Raw genomic sequence first — 20,886 nt, 5'->3', positions numbered from 1 at the left:
CTTACTCCACGAAAACTGGAAATGGGAACCATGGTGACCAACAACGGGAAGAACATCTTGTCTACATTGCGACAAGAAAGGCTGAGCCTTACGCCCTGCATGGCACACGTGTTCAATCTGGTCAAGCAGTTCCTGAAGTGTTCCCCCATCTGCAAGACATCTTAACAATGGGAAGGAAACTTTGCATGCAGTTCAGCCACTCGTACACTGCAAAGCACATCCTCCTTGAGCTGCAGCGTCAGAACGTTATGCCCCAACATAGTCTGATTTGCAATGTTTCCACACATTGGAATTCCACCCTCCATATGTTGGACCGACTATACGAACAGAGAAAAGCCATCACCAATTTCTTGATGATCCAAGCGGATCAGGGGACTCCCCTGTGTAACTTCAATGTCAACCAGTGGCAGCTCATACGTGACACCTGCCGTTTGCTCAGGCCCTTTGAGGAAGCCACATTATTAGTCAGTCGACAGGGTTATGGGATGAACAATGTCATTCCACTTCTTCATTTACTACAAAAGTGTATTGAAAATGATGGCTGGTCTGGGACCAGCACAACCAGGGTGGTGTAACTACAATTTCCTGGCGGTGGAGCCTTTTTCTGCAGAATGTTGACCCAGTGTGCCATAAAAGACATTTAGCTACTACTCCAAGTAGATTCGTGACAGAGAACCGCACTCCCTTATAGCATGTCCAGGTGCAGGCTGGTCTGGCCGAGGTAGGGCTCCCAAAATTACCAAAAAATGCAGCACTCCGTTTCAGATGAAGATGGTGTTAGGCTTTATTCATCAAGTGAAAACACGCGACGTTTCAACCGTCTCACACGCTTGACAAAGACCGTGTGAGACGGTTGAAACGTAGCGTTTTCACTTGATGAATAAAGCCTAACACCATTCTCATCTGAACCGGAGTGGTGCTGCATTTTTTGGTACTACTCCAAGTATCTACCGTGGCATGCACTGTGCTGCCCACCAACAACCGCACAGAGTGAACCACCCTCTCTGCCACATGATTGCGCTTTCTTCACAAAATAATAGTGTCTAGGTATAAGGCCCATTTGTTGCCTAAAGTCCTTGAAGTCAACAAAGGCCTAAAGGCCTTGGAGTCAACAAAATGGTATGGCAGCACCTGCCCAACTAACAATTTTGCCAGGTGTGAATTAAGGTGCACTACAACATGGTGACTGGGAGAAAACAATATTCTGTAAGACATAAATTCCCCCATAGATAATTGATGGGATTGAGGAGGAGGACTCGACGCTGATGAGGACAAGACATATAATGTGCTTCCTGTGTGCTATACAGTTGGAAGGGATCTGGAGGAACGCAAGTAACAGCAGCAAGGTTTTCCTCACATTGTGGGGCATCTCTACTGTCCCATGCCGCTCCATATGCCTACCTGGAGACATAGTTCCTATACTCGGACCCTGGCCACAGCTTATGTTTCACAGGTGTTCTTCCTACCTCGGGTACGCTCTTATCCGCTGACATTACCAATACCCTCCTGCTCTAAACATGTCACCTCTATCTCACCGGGTTCCTACGTCCTATCCAACATGACATCATCATCAAACTCCTCATCGTCACTGCCACTACTCTCTGCATGAACTTCTTGGGCTCCCTTCTCCTCCTCTGACAGAGGGCCCGAGGAAGCGCTAAGGCATGATACGGTCCGTCACCCGGTGTACCTATCACTTTACAGTATCCTGCCATGTGGAAATTCTTTACTATCTTACCAGATGCAGGAAACCAGGCACAGTTCCATATCTACAGAAAGAAAGTAAGTCGTCGCCAGGGTCCGACTTTAGGAATTAGGCCTTTATGTAATCAAATGGAAAGGCATCACAAGGCCTGGCTACAAATATCAGTAGTCCACCAATGCCTGTTATCTGCTGGCTACCGCTAACCTTAGTTAACCACTGTCTGCTGTCCACTGGCTACAGCTACAACTAGTCCCCGCTTTGCACAATCATGTGATGGAAAGGGTGGGCAAAAAGTAATAAAAGTTATATCTCGTCGGCAAAAATTAATAAAAGTAATATCTCGTTTGTATAGTATTTTATAAATGTATTTTATAAATGTATTTAAAATGTGCAAAATTTTAAAAAGCTATTTGTTTACGGTCTACTGTTTTTCACAGAGCTATTCCATCTCTCCTAAAGGGAGAATTTTTTATGATTATTTAAAAATAATAATAATAATAATAATAATAACAAAAAAAAAAACAGAGAGAGAGAGAGTCTTCAGCACAGCAGGCAGCATTGTCACCCCTAAGCAAACAAGATTGTCTGCCAGCACCGTGGAAAAGCATTTTTTAAAATAAATATGGTAAAAATGATTGTTGAATTTAAACCTCCTGTGCCTGATGCCTCTAATTAGACAGCACCACCACCCTCACTGTCCGCTGTCTACTTCAATTCCCACCTGCTGCTGTACACTGTTTACTACAACCCCCACCAGTCCACCACATCGTTTTGTACACTGACTACTACAACTCTAACCAGTCAGCCATATCCTGAAGTACGCCGGATACTACAACTCCTTTTATTCTTCCATTTTCTGCTGTATTCTGGCTACGACAACTTCCATTAGTCCACCATCTCCAGCTGTATTCTGGAAACTACTTCTCCCACCAGTTCACCGCTGCCTGCTGTATGCCATATACATCTACCACCAGTTCAGGCCTACACATACGCAACCCATGAGCCACAAAAAGGATGAATTTTTTGAGCTTTTCTTACAAAAGCTATTTCTTCTTTCACCAATATTGTTGCTATTCCCAAAAAAAGGATCATTTTTGAAATGCTTGATAAAAGCCATTCCAATACCTCTGTGTGAATTTAACACCAGCAGGCATCTATCAACTACCAGGAATACTTTATGCAGCTTTATGTGTTTTAATAATGCTGTTCGTTACCATGGGTTACCACATGTTGCCATAACTTAGCCTTTAAACCATTTTAAAACTACTAAAATACATTCTTAGCAGTGTTATATATGGCTTTAGAGCTCTTGGGCAAATTTTGAGGCTTCTTTCATTAGTTTGAACAAAACCAAATGTTTTCCAAAAGTACTGCAAGACCTGCGAATCAAACTTTTTGATTTACGTATGCTCATCTCTAGTTGAGACCGGGCACTAGGAAAATTTCTAGAGGTCTGGGAGAAGGCTAGATATACAGTTTTGTTATGGTTCCTGTAGACCAGGCAACATACTAATAAAAAAGTTCCTGGTCGGATAAACCATTTTTTCTAAAACAGGGAAGTCTCATGAGACCTTAAAGCGCAACTGTCACACATTTTTATCCCCTCAAACTAATAGGATGGTAAAGTTAATTAGAATTGCAACCCATACCTTTTGGGCTGCTGTTTAGCATTCTTGATCTGCCTGAAAAATAAACTTTCTTGTGGGGTCAGCAACAGTCATATAGGTGTGGCCATGGGTTATTATACCAATAATATATAATTTCTATATAATGAATGATTACCGGTTGTGTTTGATATTTCTCCTTCTGGACAGATAACACAGTCATAACAGCAGATCGGCTTCACGTCATTCTTCACCTTTCTGCTACCAGGTGGACAATTTTCTGAACACTGAGAACTTGGGATCTGTAGAAACAATAACATTTCCTTTAGTCAAAAGAGATTTTCTGCTGCTGCAAAATTATTATACATTCTATATTAACCCCTTAAGGACAATGCACATAAATGTACGTTCAAGTGCCCTGCTTTAAAACGCACCAAGATTTACATTTACATCCTGTGCGGCACTCTGTTTATCACCGGCTTGCAGTCACAGTCAATGATGGACTTTAGCAATCCCACCAATGTTTGTCATTAACCCCTTAAGTGCCCTGATCAATTGTGATCACTGCAATTATTAGCCGAAATCACTATTTCCCTGACCCATTGGCATCTCTGCAACATAAATATGTGGGTTCAAAGATTTAACAGCATTGCTGGAGGTCCCTGTCACCTCAATATTTACGATTGGTGATAAGAAGGGTTGTGAAGACTGTGAAGACATATAACTATTTTTATTTTACTATAGTTAACACTACTTCTTTACATATAAAATAATCCATAGGACTAATGGAATTGTCATGTACATGATTAAATATTGTTAAGTGGCATCACACAAGATATTATTATATGTTATACAGTGCATATAATTCTGGAATGTGTGTATGTATATATATATATATATATATATATATATATATATATATTTATATTTATATATAATATTTATATTGGTGTCATTTTATTAAAGGGGTATATTCCCGCCATAGACATCTTATTCCCCATCCAAAGCATAGGGCATAAGATGTCTGATCGTGGGGGGCCTGGCATCCTGTGCCAGGCTGCTGCTCCAATCTCGGAAACCTCTAAGTTTACAGGATTGGAGATGTGATGTCAGGCAACACCCCCTCATGGCGTCAAACCACGCCTCCTCCATTCATGTCATGTCTAAATACCCCTTTAAATGTGTTGTACCATTATAAGTGTCTATGAGAAGACTAAGATTCCAAGGGTGAACTTTGACATTACGTCCTAGGCCATGTCTAGAAGTGTATGAGAAGGGATATTACATTCTAACATTAATTGGTATTTAACAATGGGACTGCGTCTCTATATTGGGGAGTGTTATCTTATCTCTAAGCCTAAACACAGGAAGTGACAACACATTTACTATGCAATTAGTGCTATGATGTCTGGTAAACTAGGTTTTTAATTGATAATGCAATGGACTCAGCTTTCCCTCATGCAGAAGTTAGATCTCACATTATCTCAATAAGATACAAATGGCTCCTTATTTGATTAAAGGGGTACTCCGCTTGAAAACTTTTTTTTTTATCAATGGGTGCCAGATAATTAAACAGATTTGTAAATCACTTATATTAAAAAAAATCTTAATCCTTCCAGTACTTTTTAGCTGCTGTATGTTCCAAAGGAACCTTTCTGTCTGACCACAGTGCTCTCTGCTGAAACCTCTGTCCATTTAGTAACTGTCCAGAGTAGAAGCAAATCCCCAAATTCAAAAAGAAAAGGACTTCCTCTGTAGTATATAGCAGCTGATAAGTACTGGAAGGATTAAGATTTTTTAATAGAAGTAATTAACAAATCTGTTTAACTTTTGGGCATTAGTTGATTTAAAACTAAATGTTTTCCAGTGGAGGACCCCTTTAACCCCTTAAGGACTCAGGGTTTTTCCATTTTTGCCCTTTCGTTTTTTCCTCCTTACCTTTTAAAAATCATAACCCTTTCAGTTTTCCACCTAAAAATCCATATTACGGCTTATTTTTTGCGTCACCAATTCTACTTTGCAGTGACATTAGTCATTTTACCCAAAAATTCACGGCGAAAAGAAAAAAAATCATTGTGCGACAAAATCGAAGTAAAAACGCCATTTTGTAACTTTTAGTTGCTTCCGTTTCTACGCAGTGCATATATCGGTAAAAATGACACCTTATCATTATTCTGTAGGTCCATACGGTTAAAATGATACCCTACTTAAATAGGTTTGATTTTGTCGTACTTCTGGAAAAAATCATAACTACATGCAGGAAAATTTATACGTTTAAAAATGTCATCTTCTGACCCCTATAACTTTTTTATTTTTCCACCTACAGGGCGGTATGAGGACTCATATTTTGCGCCGTGATCTGAAGTTTTTATCGGTGTGATTCTTTTTGATTACTTTTTATTCATTTCTTAATGGTATAAAAAGTGACCAAAATACGCTTTTTTGGACTTTGGATTTTTTTACGTGTACGCCATTGGCCATGCGGTTTAATTAATTATATATTTTTATAGTTAGGACATTTATGCACACGGCGATACCACATATGTTTATTTTTATTTACACAGTTTTATTTTTTTCGTGGGAAAAGGGGGGTGATTCAAACTTTTATTAGGGAAGGGGTTAAATGACCTTTATTAACACTTTTTTTTTACTTTTTTTTTTGCAGTGTTATAGCTCCCATAGGGACCTATAACACTGCACACACTGATCTCTTATACTGATCATTATTATCCCATAGGGACCTATAACACTGCACACACTGATCTGTCATACTGATCATTGGCGTGTATTAACACACCTGTGATCAGTGTTATCGGCGCTTGACTGCTCCTGCCTGGATCTCAGGCACGCAGCAGTCATTCGTCGATCGGACACCGAGGAGGCAGGTAGGGGCCCTCCCGGTGTCTTGTAAGCTGTTCGGGATGCCGCGATTTCACCGCGGTGGTCCCAAACAGCCCGACTGACTAGCCGGGATACTTTCACTTTAGAAGCGGCGGTCAGCTTTGACTGCCGCTTCTAAAGGGTTATTACCGCACATTGCCGCAATCGGCGATGTGTAGTATTAGCCGCGGGTCCCGGCCGTTGATGAGCGCCGGGACTTACGCGATGTGATGCGGGGTCGCAGCACAACCCCACTTCATATCGCGGGATCCGGCGCAGGACGTAAATATACATCCTGCGTCGTTAAGGACTCAGGATTTTTCCGTTTTTGCTTTTTCATTTTTTCCTCATCACCTTCTAAAAATCATAATGTTTTCAATTTTGCACATAAAATTCCATATCATGGCTTTTTTTGCACCACCAATTCTACTTTGCAGTGACATTAGTCATTTTACCAAAAAATTCAAGGTGAAAGGGGAAAAAAAATCATTGTGCGACAAAATGCAAATGCAATTTTGTAACTTTTGGGGGCTTCCGTTTCTACGCAGTGCATTTTTCGGTAAAAAAATGACACCTTATCTTTATTCTGTAGGTCCATACAATTAAAATCATATCCTACATATATAGGTTTGATTTTGTCGTACTTCTGAAAAAAATCATAACTACATGAAGGAAAATTTATACGTTAAAAATTCTCATCCGCTGACCCCTATAACTTCATTTTTGCGCAATGATCTGAAGTTTTTATTGGTACCATTTTTGTATTGATCAGACTTTTTGATTGCTCTTTAGTCATTTTTTCATGATGTAAAAAGTGACCAAAAATACGCAATTTTGTACTTTTGAATTTTTTATGCATGTACGCTATTGACCGTGCGGTTTAATTAATGATATATCTTTATAAATCAGACATTTCCGCACGTGGCGATATTACATATGTTTATTTTTATTTTTATATACACTTTTTTTTTTTTTTCATGGGAAAAGGGGGGTGATTCAAACTTTTATTAGGGAAGGGGTTAAATGACCTTTATTAACTTTTTTTTTCACTGCACATAACACTGCACACACTGATCTTTTACACTGATCCCTGCAAAGCCATAGCTTTGCATTGATCAGTGTTATAGGCGGTTGATTGCTCAAGCCTGTATCTCAGGCTTGGATCAATCAATCGCTGATCGGATGTGATGGAGACAGGTGAGGGGACCTCTGCTTGCGTGCTAGCTGATAGGGACATCGCGATTTTATCACAATGGTCCTGATCAGCCCGACTGAGCTGCCGGGAAGCTTTCATTTTTGATGCGGCGATCAAAGGGTTAATAGCGTGCGGCACAACGATCGATGCCGCGCGCTTTTAGCCCAGGGTCCCGGCTATCTTTAGCCGCCGGGACCGACCTGGTATTATTTACAGGGACTGGGCGCAGGGTTTACAGGTACGCACTGCGTCCTTAAGAGGACTAATTGTATCATTTGGCTAAAATTATACCATTTAGTCTGATGAATAGATTTACTAAATATTATCACTACATTGAGATTGTAGCCTTAGTTTGCTTTGGATCTTGTATTTTAACTGCAGAAGAATCTGTGAATCAGATCCATATTAAAGCGCTGAACTGTTGTTTATAGACCTTCATCCTTCGCCAGCTAATTGTTATAAACAATATTCCCACAAACAAGGAAACATAAGTATTCCCTCCAAATTAAGTGTAAAGTAAATCATATACGTACTGTATGTATATATATATATATACATATATATATATATATATATATATATATATATATAAATCTGCATATCATTATATTACCTGTGTATTATTTTTTTATATAGCCAAACTACCTCCCTAGCTTTACTGATCATCATAACCACTTAAAGGCGTACTCTACCTCTAGACATCTTATCCTTTATCCAAAGGGGATAAGATGTCTGATCGTGGGGGTCCTGCTGCTGGGGACCCCTGCAATCTCTCCTGCAGCACCTGCTTGTCATCAGCTGCAGACCGCTCCGTGCTGATGACTCACGATACAGGGGCTGGTATATCCTCGTGACATCATGACCTGCCCCCTCAATGCAAGCCCATGGAAGGGGGCGCGATGGCCACCACGCCACCTCCCATAGACTTGCATTGAAGGGGTGGGGCCATTACGCCAAGATACTCCAGCCCCTGTATCGTAAGTCATCAGCGATCACGAAGATCGCTCCGTGCAGCTGATGACAAGTGGGTGCGGCAGGAGAGATAACGGAGGTCTCCAGCGGCAGGACACCAGCGATCAGACATCTTATCCCCTATGCTTTGGATAGGGGATATGATGTCTAGGGGCCGGAGTACCCCTTTAACACATCTGAGAAATTGTCAACTCAGATGTGAATTGCATTGATTATATTTTCTGCAGTTATGCAAATGGGGACTTAAAAAGTGTAAATAAAATAAAACATTTTTTTTAAATATAAAAAAAACACCTACCCTAAAAGAAAATTTTAATAACCCACCTTTTCCCATTTTTCAAATAAAACAATAAACTTAAAAAATAAAAATAAAACATATTTGATATTGCCACTGCTGATATGTCTAAAGTATTAACCCCTTAAGGATGCAGGGTGTAAATGCAGGGTATAAGCCCTGCACCTGATCCCTTTCCATGAAGTCCGCTGAGAGCGCTTCATACTGGGGTGGTCCCATCTGCTATAAGAAGAGGACAATTTTAAGCAAGCTAATTTGAGTACAAAAATTTATAATTTTATGGTGGTCTTTCCCAGCAGATTAGAGCCTATTTTTATCTTTTCAGCTCAAATAAATGTTTATGGTCTTGTTATAAAAAATATGGAAAAGAAAGAAAATTCTAATATTTGTGTAAATAATTTTTTTTTAAATACAACCATAATTTTAAAACAACAATAACAGGCATTTATATAGCACTTTTCTCCAAGCAGGACCCAAATATTTCAATACCTCCAAATTATTTTGAACATACCCTAGTTTATAATAGTAATGAGACGGGAAAGGAGAGAGCACACAACATGCAACTTCACCTTAGTTAGGATGCAGCACAGTATCAGCAACCTATAGTCACATCTCCTGCAAGGGTGCACGTACGAAAGTATGAAGTATCAAATATGTACAAAGAAAGGAGCATGTACGTGCACTCACCGCTTAGTGAAGACAGCTCGTGTAGGAGTCGGGTTCATGGGGAGCTGGATCACAGCATCAGCGCAGGTGTAGTGGGGCTCAGAGGCTACACTGGCAGTTTCACACGTGAATGCGTGCTTCTTCCGGCCTCCTAGGTCGGAAGAAGCACGCATTCATTTGTGGAACTGCCGGCTTAGCCTCTGAGCACCACTACACTTGCGCTGATGCTTTGATCCAGCTCCACGTGAACCGGACTCCTACACGAGCTGTCTCCACTAAGCGCTGAGTGCACGTACGTGCTCCTTTCTTTGTACATACCCTTGTTTATATTTACTAAAAAATAATTTGATCCATTTTCAATCTGCTGAAGTCTCTCCTTACCTTCCTATTCTTCCAGATTATTTTAGATGCATTGATGGTAAGCTGCTCATTTGCTGGAGCCCAGGGTGTAAAGGAGCCCACAAGTTTGTATATGGAATATTTATTTTTTACCGATATCCAGTTATAAATATGAAATATAGAATTTAATTCTCCTCCTTCATCATAATATTTTCTCTTTCCTGACTTATCCATGTATTCAAATCCTTTTAAATATTTGTTCAGCTTTCAATGAAAAAAATGAGGAACATGTGTTACTACTTTTTTCTGTTTACCATTTGCCCCATAGCCGATATATATTGCTAATGCTGTCTGGGCATTATGGAGCTTGAAGGGGGTTGGTTACAGTCATAGGAGACATCAGAGTGTCATACGTGACTTTTCTGTCGGGCACTATATTTTTTTAAATTAGAAAAATGTCCTAATCTCTATATATAACGGTACAATATTGCTTCTGGGCCAGTACATTTCCCGTTTGGTATCAGCAGATGCCACAATACAAATATAATAAAATTGTATACAAATAAGACAACATCCTCTCCTGTGACAATCCTCACTGCTTTATGTCTTGGTCAACAGAGCTAATGCACATTTCATGTGACGTACTTGGGGCGTCTTCATGTAAAGCTAAATAAAAGTTAGTTCCTTTTTATAGACTTTTAGAAATCTATACCATAGTTTCCCCTTTAGATGGAGATATATCATAGGGAAGGGCTATTACCTAAAATGTGCACTACAATTCCTTACCCATAAGGAGAATAATCTTATCTTTTACTGAAAGGTCCATCTGGTCACTGGTATCTTTGTCATACTATAGCTATGGTTTTGTGTCATATGGAAATTCCATAGTTTGGATAGGTTTAGCTCAAGTGGTTTAAAAACTTGATGCACATGTGGAGACCATGTGTCACGTAGCTTAGTAAATGCAACCCATTGTCCCCCGGTGGACCCCGCAATGTCCATTTTCCAATGAAGCTGTTCCCCTACACAAACCCCAGAAATGAGACAATTGAAAACCATAGTTTAATGAAACTTAAACTTTACTACTGATACAATCTATTAAGTTATTTAATTAGCTTTATTCACAGAACTCTACTCTACTTACTTTTGTAGCAAACTGTGACACGCTCCCGCCCGTTTGCTGGAATTTCTATAGCTCACACACTGATCCAAACAACTGAACCAAACAGTTTGGTTTAGACAAATGTAAAGCAGACATGACAGTAAGCAAAGCGCTGTGTGATAGGAGGGGTGACATGGGAGCAGCTCCGTGCACAGTATACGCCCCTTATGGAAATCACTGTCTCTCACAGTACTAGAATAAAGCATATGCCCATCCTGTGGACTCACTGACAGTCAGATTAAGTACAAAAACCTTCATATCTACGGAATTAAGGGGGGGCTAATGAATAAACTATAAACACCCCTAAACTTAGGGCGCCCTAAGCTATCAGGGTATATTAAAAAAAACTGCAATGTCTGGAGAGGCTACAGATTTCCTTTTAAGATATACTTCTATTCCCATGCTACGTGGTGAAATTGGGAATTATTGATCCGGCAGTACTACACTGAGCACATTCACTTATTTATTTATTTTTTTGTCACTGTGTCCACATTTTGTGTATTCAATGCAAGGATTGGTCAGGGTGTTTGGGTGAACACTTGTACTTGGGTAACTTGAGAGCATGTACCTTGGCTCTTAATAAAAAAAATGAGACTGGCTCCTGCATTCATTGGCTAATAGTCGAACATGTGACTAGTTTCTGGTTTCAGCTGTACAGAAATGAAGTGAAATGTGCAGTTGTTAACCCGTTGCACTTTAAAGAACTCAGAGTATGCAAATAACGACAGAAAAGTCTAGAAAGACACATTTGCAATGTAGAAAACAAAGTTACTTAGGTTCTCAGCACCTGAAATAAATACTTTTCTGTCTAGCAAATCTTTTCTATCCTCAGCCACCTGAATAGACTCAGAGTAGCAGCTGGTACAGCTAGTGCTGAGCCACCACATACATCATCATCAAGGAGCCGTTTGGGAATGTGTTTGGACCTGGTGCTCCACCAGATTGTGTAAGCTCACTGTAATTCCAGTGCTTCTTTGTATCTTGTTGCTTTATTCATTATCAATGAGGTAAACAATATGTCTTCACTTCGCTATTGTGTGTGAACCTAACTATTTTCTCAATCTATTAATGCACCATAAAACCTCCACTTGGTTTCAGTGAGAGGAAATCTTAATGTTTAGCATACCAAGTAATTTTTACTTTCAACTTTGTGGGAATAGTTTGGATAATGTAATTTCTGTTTCTAGAACAAATAGTTAGGGATTGACTAACACATAGCCTGGACCTCAGTCTCATCAAACACCTTTGGGATGAACTACAATGTAGATTGTGAGCCAGACTGTTTTATCTAACATCAGTATCTGACCTCCTATCAGTGTTTTCATAGACACCTCAAGAAAATCTTGTAAAAAGTTGTTCCAGAAGAGTGGAAGTTGTTATACCGCCAAAGGGGGGGTCAACTCATGGTTTTAGAATGGGATATTCTAAAAGTTTTTGAATGTGTAGTATGTAGGTGTCCCAATACTTTTGTCTACATAGCAAATATATTAACACTAGAGGCTTAAGTTTAGCTGATGATTTTTCCACAAAATCAAAAAGTGCATAAATCCCTTCCTAATGGTCTGACATCTGACAGCAGTCAAAGGAAACGCTATGTGAATTTTTTTTCTTTAGTGTTTTAATTTGAGCACTGCTATTTGTATTGTACCTTATGTCTATATGAAAATTTTGTCATATACTTGGCAGAAACTTTTCTTCCAAGAGACTTATGTAAAGCATTAAGTGCATAAGCCATGGATATTAATGCATTGTATGCAACAGTAGCTCCATCATTGTTTAGAATGAGAGGTAATACTGTGATATTCTCTTTTCCTGAACACTTGTGCAATTTCATACAAAATATAGCCTGAAAGGCTTTGTTTTTATCATGATTTGGTGACAAGCACCTAAAACCAAAAATCCAAATATCTTCAAGCCATTTATCATCCGGATAATTTGAAGGATGGATGTTACAAAGAAATTCTTTCATATTGTTTGTATTGTAAGGATCTCTCAAAAGTTCTTGACTACTGTTCTGCTCTAGATCATCATTCATAAGGACCTCAAAGCCCAAGGAACAGTTAACAGCTTTATAAGAATGGTGAAGTATTTCACCATTCGCAAACCAGTTAGGTGGCAGAAGAAAAGTTTTTGTATTCAGAACATTATCAGGCAAGACAAAAATATCCAGTATAGAGAGAGAATAAGTTCCACAAATAATAATGATTTTAGCGGATGAGCGTGAAATAATGTCCCGGCTTTTTTTATTCATGGTTATCATTTTTGTGTCTTCAGCATTTGCCACTGTAACAAGGAAGGCTTTCACAGTAAACTCTATGCAGATACCTTGACTATTAAGAATTGAGGAGACACTTTTGCTCTCTTTTTCTCCACTGTCATCAGCAGTAGCGATAATCCCAACCCAGTTCCATGAGAAATGCTTCAGTACTGCTAACAATGCAGAAACATAGACATGGTCACTACGTGCTGTACGGAAGAGGTATGGATACACAACTCTGTCATTGAACATTGGATCTGTTGCTCCATAACTGATCTAGAGAGAAAGTTACATCAATGTCAACATTGCTTTAAATAAATCATTATTTCACTCCAATCAAACAATGACCTATCTTTATTATTGTCCGTCATGATAACCTTACATTTCCATGACTTTATTCACATAACCATATATCAGAGATTTGGCACTCGCATGCGTAAATGAAGTGTTTTTATTATTTGCAATCCTATACTTAGAGCATGTTTCGGTTAAAAAAGACCTTCAGTAGATCAGGATTGATGCAGAGGAACAAATACTGCGGCCTATAGCTGTTTAATTTGGCACGGAAGTTTCAAACATTTATCCATATAACACCTACAGATTTACAATTGGAGACACTGTTTATTGATATTGAAGTCCATCAAGATCAACTGATTATGTTACCGAGTTAATAAAAAAGTGAGGTTACCAACAAAGGTGGTATGGTAGGCATAGGTCTACATATCTTATGGGAATGCCCCTTAATCACATAATTTTTGCATTGCAACTAATCATATAATTCATAACCTCACCAGAACTTCTCAACACTTATGGCCACATAAGGCTTTATTACCTAAAGGGTTACAAAAGTATCCAACCAGCAGTGAAGTGTTTATTACCTGTCACATCAGGTAGGGAACAGTGAAGCACTGAACTGATTCCAGGCACTGTCCCTACTTGCTTGGAAAATCTTCCCTAATTGGCATCTCCCAACTGGGCAATAATTCCTACACCATAATAACTGCTCTAGGATATAGAAAAGGTCAGACAAGCCAGGTCAATATCAAATGGACTCATAAAAGACAAAATCAGAGCACTAAACAGGAAAACAAGAGAACAGGCCAAGGAGAGAAACACAGTACAAAATCAGAACCAGAGACAGAACAGAGAAAAGGCAGGGGTCTAACAAAAAGACTAACAGGTCTGTCAGGATTCGGCAGGCTGGAGGTGGATCCTCTGTGTCAGAGAGGGATTGGCGTGGACCGTGTCGCTGGACCGGTTCTAAGTTGCTACTGGTTTTCACCAGAGCCCGCCGCAAAGCGGGATGGTCTTGCAGCAGCGGTAGCAACCAGGTCGTATCCACCCGCAACGGCTCAACCTCTCTGACTGCTGAGATAGGCGCGGTACAAGGGATTAGACAAGAGCAGGGTAGGACGTAGCAGAAGGTCAGGGCAGGCAGCAAGGATCGTAGTCAGGGGCAACGGCAAAAGGTCTGGAACACAGGCTAGGAACACACAAGGAACGCTTTCACTGGCACAATGGCAACAAGATTCGTTAAGGAAGGGAAGGGGAAGTGAGGTAATATAGGGAAGTGCACAGGTGAAGACACTAATTAAAACCCATGCGCCAATCAGTGGCGCACCGGCCCTTTAAATCGCAAAGACCCGGCGCGCGCGTGCCCTAGGGAGCGTGGCCGGTCACGCCGGGACAGCACAGATGGGGAGCGAGTCTGGTAAGCGGGTCAGGATGCGCACCATGAGCGAGCTCGTCCCGCATCGCGAATCGCATCCCGGCTAGGGACATTATCGCAGCGCACCCGGTCAGCGGGTCTGACCGGGGCGCGGCAAACAGGAGGACGCTGTGAGCGCTCCGGGGAGGAGCGGGGACCCGGAGCGCTCGGCGTAACAAGGTCCAAATCTAATGACAAAATAAGAATCAGGGAACAGTCAAACAGTCAAGATCCAGGGAAAGCTTAGTATAAGGTAATGCTAGTGGAGGCTTGAATAGACCAATTATGCTGGCCACAGACACCCTTTTAAATACACACCATGGGGAGGCATGTGACACAGACTCTGGTTGGCCTAGAATTACATTCCCCTGATTGTAGTGCTCCCCCTGCCCATCACAGGAGTGGTGGCAACATGTCATGTGGCACTCATTCTCCAGGCAGAAGACAGGAGACCCGCAAGGACATGGCCAGGTAAAATCCTGACTTTGCCTTTTTTTATCACTGTCCATAAAATTGTTCATAGCACGCTATTGTAAAAATCCTACACGTAGTAACTTTAGTTAACTATGGCTGAATAGCTTGTATAACTGTAGCTAATGCGTTGAATTGTACTTGTGGAATATTTTATGCAGAAGACGATTCTTTGTTTCTGTGTCACCTACACAAGCCTGCTGGCACTGCCTGATCACAAGGGGGTTTTTTCGGTGTGGCCAAGTGAGGCCATGTTCACACGGAAGAATTTCCAAGCAGAATTCCGCTGAAATATTCTGCTCGAAAGTTCTGCTGCGGCCTAGAATCCTAATCCTGATTTTAATAGGATTATGCTGCACCATGCACAAATAATGAACCTGTTGATTGTTTCTGCAGATTCTGCTCGGAAATGCATTGGCGTCTATGGAGTGCTGCCGTAATATGCAAATGTGTGGACTGTCTGCCCATGTTTTCTGGGTGGACAGTCTGCATATTTTGTGCTTTGTGAACAAAGCCTTATAGGTAAAAATAGTAACATGTAAATTAGGTCATTTGGTGCACTGGGGGCATTCCCTAACTCATGGAAAAAAGCAAATGGTCCAGCTTCTCTTGGTGTAAATCGGGAACTCTTTATTAGAGTGATAAAATCACATCAGAGACAGGGAACAAAAGCCGACCCGTTTTGGATCATGCAACATCCTTAGTCATGGCATTTCAAATGACCTAGCTTGCCACGGTATGGAGGGGTAGAGTGCGGTGACATCACATGTTGTCCAAGAATAGTCCTCCGACCATTCCATTTGTTCCATAATTTGCAGTACGTGTCTAGTGTCTCTTAGAAAAGTCGGGGTAACCTTAATCAAAGGCTGTAGGTATGAATCTATCCAGTCTCACAGTCTCTCTCCATGTGAGCCTATTCCGGCCATGATGGGTCTTAAGGGGGGTGGAAACACCCCTTTATGTAACTTGGGAAGAGAATGGAAGACTGGCGTGATGGGATTATCCACAAACAGATATTCTTTACACTTATTATCAATTTCCCCCATGGCATAGCCATTATCTAATAATTTATGGAGGGACATTTTTAGTGCTTTAGTGGGGTCACTAGACAACTTTTTATATGTGGAATTATCATTTAGCAGATCCATATTGAGCTTGGAGTAGAGACCGACCAGCATTCACTTAGGACAACTGCATTCACTTAGGACAACTGCATCTTCTGAGTGTTCACCTCATTATGTAGAGTAACCAACTTTTTCTCTACTAGCTTCTGGAATTTATCCAGGGCTGGAGTCCTAGACATAAGCGGTTAAAACTATGGATTGGGAATATGAAACTCATTACCATTGTCTGAATTATCACCAGACTCCACACTTAAAGTTTGCAAAGGATGTATTGATCAACAAAGTCAAAGTTACATGCAAGAACAAAGCCAAGTCCACGATTCAAAACAACTTCTTGAGCAGGAGTAGTGGTGTAACTGGACAAATTGACAACACAGAGACTTAGGCTGCATTCATACTTCGTTTTTACATTACGGGTGCCGAATCCGGATGGGGAAGGGGCAAACCAGGCTCTCCTGTACCCCAGCCAATCCAGCGCTGAACTACATTTACTTAAATGAACCAACCGGAGTCAAACGGTGACTCTGGTCGTCTCATTTTTTACCGTTATGCGGTTTCCTGACCGTCCCTAAAACTGTAGTATACTACGGTTTTAGGTCCGGTCACAAAACCAGATACGGGTCAAAAATGAGCCGACCGGAGTTACCGTTTGACTCCGGTTGACTCTTTAAAGTAAATGGAGTTCAGCGCTGGGCCGGCTGGGGTACGGGAGAACCCGGTTTGCCCCTCCCCCAGCCGGATATGGCACCCGTAATGTAAAAACAAAGTGTGAATGCAGCCTTACCTGATATTTTTAGAGATCTCAGATGGTATTTTTTGTCGTCTGTGTTTGCGGCCAGTTCATCTCCTGCGTGCGGACAAAGAGCTCACTCTCTCCATCGTCTGACCGGTTATATTTTAGCTTTCCAGTTATATTTAACCTCTTTAGGACACAGGGCGTATGGATACGCCCTGCATTCCGAGTCCTTAAGGACACAGGGCATATCCATACGCCCGTGGGAAATCCGGTCCCCACCGCTAGCCGGCTGGGGATCGGAGGCGGATGCCTGCTGAAATCATTCAGCAGGCACTCCGGCACATCGCCCAGGGGTTCCTGAGACCCCCCCATGTCGGCGATCGGAGAAAATCGCATGTCAATTCAGACATGCGATTTTCTCCAATTCCGGGCTGATCGGGTCTCTGGTGACCCGATCACCCGGAAAATAGGGCTGATCGGAGTTGTCAGCAACAGCCCCGATCAGCCTAAGGGATAGGAGTGAGGTCGCAGAGCTGCAATCTCCTCCTATCCCCTTCCATCAGTCAGCCATGGCAACCCCCCGTTCTGCCCGCCCCTGGATGTCGAGGGGATCTGGGAAGAAGATGGAGGCTGTACCTGCAGGAGAAGATGCCTGGGGACCTGGGATCTTCACTGGAGCCTGCTGGATCCTTGCTCAGGTAGGGAATCGACGGTGGGGGGTGGGGGGGGGGGACTGAAAGTGAAAGTAGAATGATCTTTACAGTGGCAACCACTAGGAAGGCAAAACTGCAACTCCCAGCATGTCCAGACAGCCAAAGGCAGTCTGGGCATGCTGGGAGTTGTAGTTTTGTAACATCTGGAGGGTCACAGTTTGGAGACCACTGTTACAGTGGTGCCCAAACAGTAGCCCTCCAGATGTTCCCAAACTACAACTCTCAGCATGCCTCGACTGCCAAGGCATGCCGGGAGTTGTAGTTCTGTAACATCTGTCCCTTCAGATTTAGCAATTTTCATGACATTTTTGAAAATTGCTGCTCTACTTTGAAGCCCTCAAATTTTTTCAAAAAGCAAAAATATGTCCATTTTATGATGCCAACATAAAGTGGACCTATTGAATTTGGGAAGAAAAATAAAATTTATTGTGAATATCCATTTTCCTTGCAAGTAGAGAGCTTCAAAGTTAGAAAAATAAAACATTTTCATGAAATTTGGGGATTTTTCACCAAAAAAGGATGCAAGTAACGCCGAAAATTTACCACCAAAATAAAGTAGAATATGTCACGAAAAAACTATCTCAGAATCAGAATATTCAGTAAAAGCGTTTTCGCGTTATTAATTTGTAAATTGACGGTGGTCAGAATTGCGAAAAAGAGCTCAGTCCTTAAGGTGAAAAAGGGCTGCGTCCTTAAGGGGTTAACAAACACATAGACACATATAAAATCTGGCGATCTGGAGTTAGCATTAAAAAAAAGGGGACATGCTAGAGTGAAAACCAAGGAAACAAAAAGGGGGCCCCACATATGTATACACTACAGTAGAAAGAAAAAGAAAAGGCCACAAGAATTATTATAAGAATTTTATATGGTGATATCAAAATGTGCATATTAGATCATGTGAGATTAATCAGTGACATTTATTATTGTTGTTTTGGCAAACGAGCTTTGTAGGAATTTTTTTCTTGCTTTTGGGTTTGCTTATGTGTGATATATTTATCATACTATCACAGGAGGTTGATAAATTTGGCTCACATAAGCAAAAAGCAATAAATCGCTTTTGAATACCATTTATTTAGCACACATATGCAAAAACCATTAACCCCTTAATGACGCAGGACGTAAATGTATGTCCTGGTGAGCTGGTACTTAATGCACCAGGACGTACATTTACGTCCTATGCATAACCGCAATCATCGGAGCGGTGCTCGCGTCATGCGCGGCAGGTCCCGGCTGCTGATAGCAGCCAAGGACCCGCCCATAATGGCGGACATCCGCGATCACTGCATCTGCAGCATCAAAGTACTTTGAATGGATGAGCACTGCACTCACAGCACTGCCGCGGCCGTCTCCCGGGGTCACCTCGCTCCGGCCGTCTCCTGGGGTCTTCTACTCTGGTCTGCAATTGAGCAGACCGGAGCAGAAGATCACCGATAATACTGATCAGTGCTATGTCCTATGCATAGCACTGAACAGTATTAGCAATCAAATGATTTCTATAAATAGTCCCCTATAGAGACTATTAAAGTGTAAAAATAAAAGTAAAAAAAGTAAAAAATAAAAGTAAAAAATATGTGAATAACCCCCTCCCCCAATAAAAATGTAAATTGTCCCATTTTCCCTATTTCACCCCCAAAAAGTGTAAACAAAAATATTTTATATACATATTTGGTATCACCACGTGCGTAAATATCCCTACTATTAAAATAAAATGTGAATTATGCCGTACGGTGAACGGCGGGAACGTAAAAAAAAAAGTCCAAAATAGCTGCTTTTTTCTTAACATTTTATTCCCAAAAAAATTTATAAAAAAAGTATTAAAAGTTTTATATAAGCAAGTATGGTATCAATAAAAGGTACATATCAACTGGCTCCAAAATGTTCTACAGATTTGTAAATTACTTCCATTAAAAAATCTTAATCCTTCCAATAATTATCAGCTGCTGAAGTGAACGCTGGAGCCGGCGCCAGGAGCTTGTGATGTCATAGCCCCACCCCCTAATGACATCACTCCCCACCCCCTCAATGCAAGTCTATGGGAGGAGGCGTGATGGAGTACCCCTTTAAGTTGTTCTTTTCTGTCTGGCAACAGTGCTCTCTGCTGACATCTCTGCTTGTCTCGGGAACTGCACAGAGTAGAAGAGGTTTTCTAAGGGGATTTGCTTTTTAATCTGGACAGTTCCCGAGACAGGTGTCATCAGAGAGCCCTTAGACAGAAAAGAACAACTCGACTTCAGCAGCTCATAAGTACTGAAAGGATTAAGATTTTTTAATAGAAGTCATTTACAAATCTGCTTAACCTTCTGGAGCCAGTTGATATATAAAAAAAAGTTTTTTCCTGGATAACCCCTTAAACGACGCAGGACGTATATTTACGTCCTGCGCCGGCTCCCGCGATATGAAGCTGGGTCGCGCTGCGACCCCGCATCACATCGCGTCGGTCCCGGCGCTCATCAACGGCCGGGACCCACGGCTAATACCACACATAGCTGACCGCCGCTTCTAAAGCGAAAGTGAAAGTATCCCGGCTAGTCAGTCGGGCTGTTCGGGATCGCCGCGGTGAAATCGCGGCGTCCCGAACAGCTTACAGGACACCGGGAGGGCCCTTACCTGCCTCCTCGGTGTCCGATCGACGGATGACTGCTCCGTGCCTGAGATCCAGGCAGGAGCAGTCAAGCGCCGATAACGCTGATCACAGGCGTGTTAATACACGCCAGTGATCAGCGTAGGAGATCAGTGTGTGCAGTGTTATAGGTCCCTATGGAGTTAATAAAGGTCATTTAACCCCTTCCCTAATAAAAGTTTGAATCACCCCCCTTTTCCCATAAAAAAAATAAAACAGTGTAAATAAAAATAAACATATGAGCGGAAGAGAGGCGAGGGATAATACACTCCGGACCTTTTCTGTAGTTTCTTATGCTAGACAAAATAAAGTCCCTCTATTTCTGCTGTCGTTAGATGCGGAAAAGGCTTTTGACCGGGTGGACTGGGACTTCTTATATGCGTCGCTGGCTCAAATTGGTATAGGTTCCCGTATGCTGGCCCGTATACAGGCATTA

At 41.5% G+C, this 20,886-nt stretch overlaps 1 protein-coding gene across 1 annotated transcript in view; it reads right to left on the bottom strand.

Annotated features, from left to right (window-relative positions):
- Positions 1 to 20,886, bottom strand: part of LOC130360139 (vomeronasal type-2 receptor 26-like) — a 52,299-nt gene that overhangs the window by 4,124 nt on the left and 27,289 nt on the right. The window contains exons 3-6 of the mRNA XM_056563069.1: positions 12,467 to 13,351; positions 9,699 to 9,920; positions 8,817 to 8,873; positions 3,488 to 3,611 (exon numbers count right to left, since the gene is read on the bottom strand). Coding sequence (XP_056419044.1) covers positions 3,488 to 3,611; positions 8,817 to 8,873; positions 9,699 to 9,920; positions 12,467 to 13,351 — 1,288 coding nt within the window. The remainder of the gene's footprint in view (positions 1 to 3,487; positions 3,612 to 8,816; positions 8,874 to 9,698; positions 9,921 to 12,466; positions 13,352 to 20,886) is intronic.

This window comes from Hyla sarda, chromosome 1 (genome assembly GCF_029499605.1).
Source record: "Hyla sarda isolate aHylSar1 chromosome 1, aHylSar1.hap1, whole genome shotgun sequence".
Lineage (NCBI taxonomy): Eukaryota > Metazoa > Chordata > Amphibia > Anura > Hylidae > Hyla > Hyla sarda.
This window is presented reverse-complemented; position numbering and strand designations above follow the sequence as displayed.